At 37.0% G+C, this 12,244-nt stretch overlaps 1 protein-coding gene across 5 annotated transcripts in view; it reads left to right on the top strand.

Moving 5' to 3' along the window:
- Window positions 1-11,300, top strand: part of ACBD5 (acyl-CoA binding domain containing 5) — a 46,276-nt gene extending 34,976 nt beyond the window's left edge. For 4 of the 5 annotated variants that reach the window (XR_002084628.2, XR_002084629.2, XR_002084627.2 and 1 more), the window contains 4 exons: window positions 3,996-4,040; window positions 4,360-4,469; window positions 8,611-8,712; window positions 9,346-11,300. Coding sequence is in view for 1 of the 5 variants with exons in the window: in XM_019465285.2 (XP_019320830.2) it covers window positions 3,996-4,040; window positions 4,360-4,469; window positions 9,346-9,358 (168 nt within the window). In the remaining 4 variants the exon portion in view is untranslated. The remainder of the gene's footprint in view (window positions 1-3,995; window positions 4,041-4,359; window positions 4,470-8,610; window positions 8,713-9,345) is intronic. The other variant, XM_019465285.2, reaches the window with a different exon arrangement.
- Window positions 11,301-12,244: the final 944 nt, after the last annotated feature.

Here is a 12,244-nt window from a genome sequence, read left to right as displayed (position 1 = left end):
TTTCTCTTTCACTCTTGTCTTACATAAAACAAACCAAAAAAAGATTCTGACATGTTAAGGACTTTTTCCTTAAAATTTGCATTATTCACAGCAGCTCTTCCTGCCCGTGGGTCCTGTCCCCATGCTTTAATAAGATCACCTTTTTGCACCCCACACCCCCCCCGAAATTTTTTTTTGCATAATTCATTTGGATGAAGAAAAGAAGTAAATTGATGGCAAAGTAGTAGTAGATTGTAGAACTAAAGGAAATTTAGTTCAGTACCTCTAGTTCAGCAGATGAAGGAGAGATACAGAGAAAACACCTTACTGAATTGGTGGCAAAGCCAGTTCTATAACTAAACTTTCCAGATTTCTCATGCAGTGCACTTTCCATCACAGCAAGTGTCTGAGATTCATTCACTCAATGAATATTTGGTGAATGGCCACATACCAGATACTTTTCTGGGTAGTGGACACATAAATGAAAAGGGAGACAGCACTGGGTAGCAGACCTTAGAACAAACTACCTGGTTTCAAATCCTGACTCTGCCACTTATTTTTTTTTAGGCTTTTTTTTTTTTTTTTTTTAATGTTTCTTTATTTTTGAGAGAGAGAGACAGAGTGTGAGCGGGAGAAGGAGCAGAGACAGAGGGAGACGCAGAATCTGAAGCAGGCTCCAGGCTCTAAGCTGTCCACACAAAGCCTGGTGCAGGGCTCAAACTCATGAACAGTGAGATCATGACCTGAGCCAAAGTCGGACGCTTAACCGACTGAGCCACCCAGGCGCCCTCTGCCACTTATTGTTTGATTTTCAATTAGGTTACTTTACTTTTCTGTGTCTCAGTTTCTTTATCTATTAAATGAAAATACTAATAATACCTACATCATAGGATTGTTCAGGGGATAAATTAAAATGCATAGTAGAGTGCCTGGAACACTCATGTGACATTTACATATTGTCACATGAGATGATGGTGGTGACAATAACAATGATAATAAGACTGCTTGGTTTCTTCCCTCAGGAAGTTCACAGCCTTAGAGAGGACCTAATTTAAATAATTCTCTGTCTTCATAGTTTCTTTGCAGTGGTTACAATTGTGTGGGATTTTTCCTTTCAAAAATATTTTCAAAAAAATTCAGTAATCCTTAGCTTAATCCAGGAATAGAATGGTAAATAGAATTTCTAACTATTTCAAAGCTACATAAAAGCCACTTGATACCAACAAAGATTCTTTGTTCAATTAAACTTCAGTCAGGGGCGCCTGGGTGGCTTGGTCGGTTAAGCATCCAACTTCGGCTCAGGTCATGATCTCAAGGTCCGTGGGTTCGAGCCCCGCGTCGGGCTCTGTGCTGACCGCTCAGAGCCTGGAGCCTGTTTCAGATTCTGTCTCCCTCTCTCTCTGCCCCTCCCCTGTTCATCCTCTGTCTCTCTCTGTCTCAAAAATAAATAAACGTTAAAATAAAAATAAAATAAACATTAAAATTAAAAAAAAATAAAAATAAATAAATAAATAAACTTCAGTCAGACTCTTGAACCTTCTCTTAGGCATCTCTTCACTTCTTCTTTGTAAAATCCAGTTTCATCAAGAACCCTGCTCAGTCAGTTTAACCAGACAGGCTCTTCAGCCTCTGCCTTCCCCCAGGTGCTTTCTGAACACCTGGGCCCATCTTCAGCAAGAATCCTGTTAGATCAGTTTAACTAGAATCTCCCTTACCCCTGATGTTCCCTCTTAGGAATTTTCCACCCACTGATCTCAGCCCTCCTCCTTACACTAAATTCTCCCTTGCCCATACTGTATTGGGAAATGAGCCCAGTCTGTGTCCCCCTGACTGTAGAAGTCCCTATACCCAGTAATAGCCCCTTTTCCCTTGAATAAAGTCTTCCTTACTGTGCTTTCACAATTGTCACTGATTGTATTTTTCTTTAACAACATGTATGGGTAAATATTAAAGCAAAAACTCGTACTGTTAACTATACAGCTAGTGTCAGTGCTTCATAGATATGAGCAAGGGTCCTTGGGAATCTTCATTTGCCTTTCCAGACCCTTTAGTATTTAGGAAAAAAAATCCACTAATGATCAACATCTACTAAGGTAGAGTTCTGATTCTACCTTAGTATTTGTTAGTAGTTGCTGCTTTAATGAAGAATAGCTGTGTCATCGCATTGGGATTTGATCCCCTCGAGTTCCATTCAAGATCACACTAATGTGACCTTGGATAAGTCATCATATACCTGGAGCCCAGTTTTGTAACTCTACCCTTTATTCCATTTAGTCTAAAGAAACATTTTAAGGTAAATCTCTGGGTTAAATATTGTTATGCCTACAAGGTACAATTACAACTAATATAAAAATCGTTACCTTGTCTAGATTCTTTCAGCACTTGGCAATTTGAGTATACTTCTTTAACACCTTAATGGTCTGTGAGGACTAATGTACCATCTAGAGGCAACTAAGAGTTTTACCAGTAGGGTATACTGGGGTCCTTGAGATCAAATTACCCACAACAAGTAAATTTAAAGCCTGTCTCCTCCCACCACTTCCTTCGGTTGTTTCAGCATACAGACCTCAGTGCTGTGCCTTGAACCTGCCTGAAGTCTTCCTCCCACCCTGGGTCTTTGTACTTGCTACTGCCTGTGTACAGAAGATTGTTCCCCCCTGTTAGCCACTTAGCATACAGCTTTCTTGTTTAGGTCTTTGCTCAAATGTCATGAAAGCCTTCCTTGTTCATTCTATTTAAAGTTTCAAGACGACTCCTCTAACATGTCTCATCTCCTCTCCCTATTTTATTTTTCTTTATGGTGTTTATCACTGCCTGATACACTGTATATTTTACTGATTTATTCATTATTATTTGTATCTCTCCATTACAGTTTAAGCTCCACTGGGACAGCACTTTTTGTCATTTTGCTTCCTGTTTTATGTCTAATGCCCAGAGTAGTAACTGGTACATAATAGACGCTCAGTAAATATTTGTTAAATGAACGAATGAATGATCTCATTAATTTTCATACCATTTCTCTAATGTTATAATAAATGGACAAATGGCACTAATAAGTTTCCAACAACTATTATAAGGAAACTTGTTTTGTGATCCAAATTGGGGTATAAGTTTCCTAAATTAATTTGAAATTTTTCGACTTAGTTTAGATATCTCATTGAAAACCCTACAATACTCCTCCCCCTGCCCAAAAAAGTTAACTATGTGAGATGAGGAATGTGTTAATTCATTTGATTATTGTAATCATTTCACAGTGTATATACACATCAAATCATCACATAAATTTGTATAATTTATCAATTATAACTCAATAAAGCTGGGGAAAAGTTAAAAAACAAACCTCAACACTAACAGTTTATTTCTCAAATCTGCCATACCTCTTGTGTTACAACTTATCATGACTTTGCAACACAGATCTTTGAATATTATTTATAATTTTAATAATAAGGCTGCGGTTTTCGGATATGTGTGTAAAAGGTAATTTGTATGGAAATTAAAGAATTAATAAGAAAAGTTGATTTATAATTTTTTTTTTTTTTTTTTTTTTGAGAGAGAGTGCATTAGTGGGGCAAGGGGAGGGAGAGGAAGAATTTTAAGCAGGCTCCATGCTCAGCATGGAGCCTAAAATTGGGCTGGATCTCAGGAGCCTGAGATCATGACATGAGCTAAAATGAGGGCTTGGGACACTTTACCGACAGCCACCCCGGTGCCCCTGGTTCAGTAATTTAATAACAGTATAAAAGAAGTAACGGTGTAGACTAATTTGAGGTTTTATTTTGATAATTTTATATAATTTGATCTGTAAAATATAAAATGTCAAAGATATTTATTTGACTAGCAATTTAAGGGACCTTGTTATTTGACCAGTATGGGTTTCAGGATAATCACAGCATAGTTAACAGAAAAATATAATAAACTAATATTTTGCCTTAAAAAAAAAAGATAGGAAATAGAAGAATTACTGTTTTTATTTTCTCATTTTGTCAAAGCTAAATCACTTTCATTTGTATTTATAGGCAAAATCATCAACATTACAGACCAGTCATCAGCCTCCCTCACAGGTAAGAAATTCTTCTCTTAAATCTAAGTCCCAGGGTTTCCAATAACTTACAATAAATTTAGATTATGTGAGGCTCTTAAAGTATTCCAGATGAAATCTACCCTTTAGAGCTTTGAAATTAAAATATATTTGTTATTGTTTAAGTCTAAAGTACTCCTAAAAGTCTACTTACTGAATTATGCTCTGAGATACTGAATATCTTCCTTCTTTAGCAGGACTGAGATTTGTTATTAAGTTGTATATTTTCTAAAATATGAATTAGGTATTTTTTATGTTTATACATGTAGTAGACAAGTGACCAGTTTATTTTATTTTCTCAGAGACCATCTTGGTGGCCCTTTGAGATGTCTCCTGGTGCATTAACTTTTGCTATCGTATGGCCTTTTATTGCCCAGTGGTTGGTGCATTTGTATTATCAAAGAAGGAGAAGGTAATGCTATGGCTTTATAACTCAAAATAGTATGCAAAATCTTGTCTATAGGAGACAGAGCTTTCAACAGCAGTTAAGAGGACAGTTCCGTTTTATAGATACATTGTCATACTGAACATTCTGCACTGATCCTGAGACTGAAACTACCTTGGAAATGATGTCTAGCGGATTTCTAGGTACTTGTTAGACTAAAAAATTAGAATCTGATGTTTATTTTGGGCCCTTTCTAATGTTAAAGAACTCTAGACAAGGGGTAAATAAATAATGCCTGCATGCTGTCTATACCTTTGGAATAGACGTGGACATTCCAGAATATTTTAGCCAGGTGGTTGATGATCTCTAGAAATAGAGATTTTTCTAATTTGAGGGCCAAAATTCCAGTTTGGGATGCCAGGAGATACCTCAAAAAGGTATGAGAATAATAGATTGGGTTCCTTGAACGTGCTCTGAGATTGTCTAGGTTAGGAACCTAAGGCTGAATCTCTTGGGTCAAAGGAAATCCTTAAGGCATTTTTTTCCGATACTGTGTAAACTGAATTACATTCCGTGGATGGGCATATAGACAATTGTTTACCTCACTGATGGCCTCACTTACTGTGTTTTTGTATTTCATCACCATTTCCCATTAAGTAACAACAGTTGGGGAGAAGAAATAGGGTATTTAACCTATTATTAAATAGGGTATAATAACATTTTAAGTGCTCTCTTAAATCTGTGCAATAGAGACACATTTTTAAAAATCTACAAGTTTAAATAATTAAGGGTATGTTCTTCTAGCACACAACCCAAGTTCCTAATTAACTACACTAACGAAAGCAGAAACCAGACATTTGCCCTTCGCTTCTCTAAAAGGGATAAGCAGCATACTAGTTACTGTAGACAGTGCTCCAGTGATCATAGTTGATGGCAGAGAAACCAAAATGCATGGGGATTTGGATGGATCAGTCTTCCTGATTCCAGCTTATGTTAAGACAATTTTATTTATGTTCATAGAAGAACTAAATAAGTTCTGTGCCACATTAATGTTCTTCCAATACACCCACTCACTTGAAAAAAATTTCAGTAGGATTTCAGAAGCACAGATTGCTTTCACAGTATTATTTACCTCTTTCCTGAGGCATTTGTTACAGATGTTATTTCAGGTGTGTGTAAGATTTGTTAAGGGTTCAACAAACCTGAGTTTAAATTCCTTTTTTCTTTTTCTTTTTTTTTCAATTTTTTTTTTAATGTTTGTTCATTGTAAGAGACAGAGAGACAGAGCATGACGGGGGGAGGGGCAGAGAGAGGGAGGGAGACACAGAATCCGAAGCAGGCTCCAGGCTCTGAGCTGTCAGCACAGAGCCCCACATGGGGCTTGAACTCACTGCGAGATCATGACCTGAGCCGAAGTTGGACACTTAACCACCTGAGCCACCCGGGTGCCCCAGTTTAAATCCTTTCTAATTTTCACACATTTTACATTTCTTCTATGATGGTTGGGTTTAGTGCTACACAGTGCTTCAAATTTTAATTTCCCTGACAATTGGAGGAGAAAAGAACCAAAGCTTTTTTTCACTATGTAGTAAGAATGCTAGATTCAAGCAGCAGGGCACAGTGGCACTAAAGACAGGTTTTGACATATTTTGCAATGCATTTCAAAGTTCCTTTGCATGTTTCCTTTATAAAAAGTTGAGGATTGGAGAGTAGAGAAATTTGGCACAGCACAAAAACCCTAAAGCTTACTTTGGTTAATAATTTATTTTATGCTTAAGTTTGAAACAGCTTGTCACTTATTAAAGACTGAAAGAGAAAACAACTACTTTGCTTCAGCAGTCACCAAGAATTGCAATTTTTCTAGAATTAAAAAAAAATTTTTTTTAACGTTTATTTTTAAGAGACAGAGACAGAACACTAGCGGGGGAGGGGCAGAGAGAGAGACACACAGAATCTGAAACACGCTACAGACTCCCAGCTCTAAGCTGTCAGCACAGAGCCGATGCAGGGTTCAAACCCATGAACCACGAGATCATGACCTGAGCTGAAGGTGGACCCTTAACCGACTGAGCCACCCAGGCGGCCCTAGAATATTTTTTTTAAGATTACTCCTTACTAGTAGATGTCTACACCATTTCCCTTAAGTATTCCTATCAGTTATTTGTAGAGGTCTCCAAATGGAGAAACTATTACTGATTTTTAATGTTCCACTTTGTTGAATTTTTATCAGGTTTTCAGTATGTTAAGTGTTTAGTCCTTCCCAATTACCAGCTATTTAGCACTGTGCAACTGCATTTTGATCAGATAGTGTTTTTAGGTATTGTTTGCTTATATACAGAACAGATTAGCAGGTTGGAGATAGAGCCATATTTGATATGGAAATAAGTTTCAGCTTTGAGGGGATTTAGACATCTTTTAATCTGGAAGTGTGTAGCAATTTTTAATCTGATAGTTACAGGAATGAAAACCAGAGAGCGGTGTGTCTGGTTTGGAGCAGACAAGTTCTGTGTTAGAGATGAGGAGAAAGATCCAGAAATCCAGTTAGGGTGGAAAAAGCGTGGAATGCCCCATTCATAATAGGGACCATCCTGTGTCTTATCCCCTAATACAATGTCTGGCATGTAGGAGGCTTACAGTAAATGTCCCTTACAGTAAACTGGAGGCGTACTGAATGCATGGCTGAATGGTCACAATTTGTAGGATGGCAAACTGAAGTACCATATGATGCAGAAAGCTTTCATTTTTTAAAGTTTATTTAATTTTAATTTTTTCTTTTTATTTAATAACTATGCATCTGGTAACAAACAAACAGATAGTTCCATGTATATATAAAATAAGTAGCTATGTGTGGTAAACTTTTTTTTTTAAGTTTATTTATTTTGAGAGAGAGAGAGAGAGGTATCATGGTAGGGGCAGAGAGAAGGAGAGAGAATCCCAAACAGGCTCCTCAATGTCAGTTTGAAGCCCGATGTGAGGGAGGGGTGCTCGATCTCACGAACCATGAGATCATGACCTGAGCCGAAACCAAGTCCGACTTTTAACCAGCTGAGCCACTCAGGCACCTCTGTGGTAAGCTTTTTAAAAAGATGTTTTGTTTTTAAACATTAAAAGTGGGTCCACCGCTTGATTTTTTTTCCCCATTGTAGAAGAATAAAAATTCAAAAGTAAATTTCTCACATTATCACTCTGCAGTGGATCAGAAAAAAAAACAAACAAAAAAAAAAAAACCCCACATTTTTTTCTGAATGTGATATGAACAGAAACAGTTGGAGACTTCTTATTCAAAATTAGTCCCTGAGCAGCCTTCTGTGGGTCTGCCTTTTCCCACTCACCTCACCCGACCATTCTAGTAAAATTACCCATTAGTAAAATACTGACAGCAGACCTGTTCAGACCAAAAGAATACTCTTAAGCTATTACTCTGAGGGAAAGGACCTTTGTAACCACTTTTCTTTATCATTCTGCCCAGATTCATAAATACACAAACGTAGTTTTCTTGGGGGCACTGAACTTTCAGTACAGAGGTGGTAAAATGGACAGGTGTGGGAAAGCTGTCTGTAGGAGCACTCTTCAAATGGAACCTGGGACAGATGGAACTGCCTGGAAAAGTCAGGCCCAGGCTTCTGAGAAGGGGAAAGAATCTCAGCAGTACAGCCAGAGCAGAAGTTCAGAGGGCAAGGTAAAGGGCAGAGCGTTTTCCTCATCCCTTATCTATTGTTTTCTGTAACTTTTCTTCTCTTATCACACCTTGCCCTGCATTTTGCAAGTTAATTTAAAAAGAAAAAAGGACAGATCTCACAAAGAGCCTGAAACACATTCCAAATAGTTCTGAAGATAGTGCTGGGCATTTATGTCTGTTTCTGTTTCCTTATTACAGTAGGAGATAGGGGTTCAGAGAGCTGTGTGGTTTTTTATAAACCTGGAGAGGATCTTGTGTAGAAATCTTCATCATGTGGGTTCTTAGTAAGTGTTGCTCACTGTTCAGGCACCTTGCAGCTAACATTGCTGCTAAAACCTCACTCAGACAGTTAATCTTTAGAACCACCTATAATTCTGTTCTGGTCCCAGGGGCCTTTTTGTTTGTTTGTTTGTTTTCCATCATGCCTCAAGAGACCTCTTTATGTTATGTGAAAATTGATCTAGTTATTTAAAATGTCATTCCTGCCAGGGAGGTGTACATAAAGAGGATTTCCACAGAGGATAAGGGATGATCTGATTACTTAAAATATCACTCCTGCCAAGGGGGTTGCATAAGAGCATTTCTGCAGAGGTGAGGAATGAATCTGTAATAAGATGGTTTCAGGCATTTTGGCATCTTGAATGCTGGGGAGGATGTAGAGATTTTATAGCTGTGGGACTTTTCCCAGACCTGAGATCATATGTGATTATTGTATCTTGCTCTAACAAGCCCATCCTTCTCTGATCACTCCTTCAGTCAGTTTTATCACTAAAACCATCACATTACCTATCCGAGTTGTTAGTTTACATGTCTCCCCTGCCACAAGCAACTAACCTGATAGCTCTTTTGACAGCTGAGAGCCTGCCTCATTTATGTTTGAATCCCCAGTGCCTGGCACAGTGCCTGGAAAGTAACAGATATGGACTATCTGTTCATAACGAGTAATCTAGGTTGTATATCTATCAATCTTTGGTAGTTTTGTTAAGCTTTTTTGTTTCACAACTTTCCTGCTATAAAATAATTCCCAAATTTCAAAATTGCATTAAGCCAACTAGAAAAGGATGTGAATTCATTTCTTAAGGACTTTTGGTAATTTTATGGTTTGATGTTGAATGTGAGTATTATTGTTGTGTTTTCATTCAGATAATTCTTTGGTATGGGTGTGTTTCATATTCAGGTTGCATTTATATTCATAGGAAATTGGTTTTTACTTTCTCTTTAAAGAAAACTGAACTGAAGAAAATGGTATTTTACTCCAGAAGATTACTGGGCCTGGATGACCTCAGAATGAAATGGAATGTGGAGCTCACAAGAGTATCTTAACTGTTTGTGATGATTACACTTCTTTTTGTCGTCCAGTAGTTTGGTTTGTGTACATATATACATATATATATTTTGCACTACACAAATATAACATTTTAAGGACTAATATTGCTGATACTTGAATAACTAATCTCAACTAGGCTACAAGTAGCATACATAGACTTACCCTACCCTTAAACTTGAAGGACATTAAATTATTAATGATTGTTTGGTAACACGTTTACCTGATTATCTCCCATAGAGAACTATAAGCTGCTTTTCCAAGGTACAGTTGTGATAATGAGATCAGATTTATAACTGGATATTTTTAATTTTCTAAATTAAATATGAGAAAGAATGCAAACCAGGAGTGAACTTCAAATGAGTTAAATCAACTTTCGATCCTAGTCACTGAATTGCCATGCCAAGGAGCAGAAAACTGCTGGAAGAATCTTCTCTACGTCCACTTTGTGAGCTGCCCGTAATTTCTCTTGGGCGTTCACAGCGCTGACTTGAGTGTTCAGGCGTCATTACTACAAAGTAGAGCCCTATGTACCAGGCTTACTTTTTACAGATGAACACAGAATAGACATAACCTGTTGATGGGAATGATGAATGGGCTTCAAGTAGGTCTGAAAGTATACTCTGAGCCTGTAGATCATTGACAAGATTTTATTCAACCGTATACATTTATTTCTTTGTAATCATTTTTCTTTAACTGAGGATATCTTGTTTCTGCTTCATAGGGTGCTTTGAAATATAAGATGAAAACTTATTTATACTGTTTTTACAAAGGTCAAAAAAGGAAACACATGAAAATCACTTTTCTGTAACTGGTAAACTACACAGACTGGACTCTTAACCTCCTAGTGCCTCCGTTTTTCCTATGGGGTATAATCTTTGAGATACACCTATTTCACAGGGGTCATGGAAGGATTTGCAAGCTAGCGGGCCATATGCTTCCATATGAATAAGGCACATCCAACTAATGTAAACTTAAATGTCCTTCCCCCAGCTCCCATTTAGAACTAAAAAAAAAGACTGCAATTTAGATCCTTGAAGGCTTTGTTTGGAATTATTCTTCCTGTCTGTCTTCCAGAACTTCACTCATTTAGATGTCCCTTGTACTTTAAAGATTTCTTTCATTCGAAGGCATAGTAGCAAATAATTTTTAAGCATTCTTGGTATGTGTGATGTTGGGTTAAGCATCATGTGTTCAGAGTGTTTTCAATAAGAAAGAAACCCATCCCTCACATAGAGGATGGTTCTGTGTTTGCCTGAAGAAAAAAAGTGTAAGAATACAATTTGCTTTCCTCAAGAATCTTTTTTTCCTTATTTTTTTCTTTCATGTAACTTGGTGTTTTTTATTTTTTAATCACATCTTGATTAAAATGTGTCTATCTAATATTTGCTTTTTAAAAACTGTCCTCTATTTATTTAGGGGGAAAATGAAGCAAGTAACTGAATTATATGTAAAAATAAGGTTTAGACCTGTGGATCAGGGATTATTTTCAAAAATTAGATATCAATTTGGTATCAGAAAATGGTGGCTTTTCTCTTAGTAAATAAATAAATTAAATGCAAATTAAGAATGAAGCAATTGTGATTTATTACAGGCAATGGGAAGTAACTAACTCCTAGGGATAATCATTTGTATCCTATTCCAAAGTCTTATTTTATAGTTTGAAAAGCACTTTGCACACAGTTCTTGTATATACAAGTAAAGATGTAATTATAGGATATAGTGTTACTGCTTTGTTTAACAAGAAACTCATTTAAAATTTTAAATGGACAGCTGGTATTTTTTTAATGATCTACTTCTTTTCTGTTTCTTTATTGTAAAACTAAGTTAAAAATAAAAGGTTAATGAGAAATGATATGGTTTTTATTACTTATTGCTAATAGAAGTGCCTTGATTATATTTTAAGGATTAACAAGCATAAATAGTGGAATTCATAGAAAGTAATTATGCCTTTTTCAGAATAAAGCCATGCCAAGATATATAAAAGCAAGAAACTGGGATAAAGTGTAACTCCTTTAGTCATTTGGTTGAGAATGTTACTGATCCAGTCAGAATCTTAGTTTCCATTCTTACACCAAATAGATAGCTTCCCTGAGCTACAGGTCAGGCTCTGTGCAGGCAGTGTAGAGCCTGCTTGGGATTCTTTCTCTCCTTCTCTCTATGCCCCTCCCCTGCTCTTTCTTTCAAAATAAATAAATAAACCTTAAAAAATTCTTAAAAACAAACGGCTGCCCGCAGCCCCCCAGTGCACCCTTAATCAGCCATCTTAAATACACGCAGTTGGTCTTTGGTGGAATATGATGAAAAGATTTTGCATTGTGACTTGTACAGATAGTGATAAAAGTGATGTTAGCTATTTGTATCATTTAAGAGATCAGTGTTCTGCATGTCATAGAAAGTTCACTGCAGTGACTTGACCAAATAAGTTTTGGGGTCTTTTTTTCATTTTCAACAAGTCCAGAGGTAGGGAGTCTAGGGCTGGTGAGTTGCTTCCAGAATGCAGTTAGGGACACAGGTTCCTTCTTTCTGTTCCACCCCCTTTGATATGTGGCTTTGGTCGTTATGCTTGCCAGATGGCTGCTGCACGTCTAGGTCTAAATGTCTATTTTACAGGCAGACAATGATCTTATCTGATCAGGAAACACTAACTTTCTTGGAACTCTCACACAGGACACTCCCTCTCCGTATTATTGGCTATAGCTGGTTTCCCAGAGTTACATCTTTGTCTATAAAAATATTAAAGAGGCAGCTTTTTCTGCACATGGGTCCTGTCTGTGCTTTAATAAAACCACCTTTTTG

The sequence above is a fragment of the Panthera pardus genome, unplaced genomic scaffold (assembly GCF_024362965.1).
Source record: "Panthera pardus isolate Hobbes unplaced genomic scaffold, ASM2436296v1 HiC_scaffold_6, whole genome shotgun sequence".
Taxonomy (NCBI): Eukaryota; Metazoa; Chordata; class Mammalia; order Carnivora; family Felidae; genus Panthera; species Panthera pardus.
The sequence above is the reverse complement of the archived record's forward strand: the minus strand, read 5'-3'. Positions and strand labels throughout refer to the sequence as shown.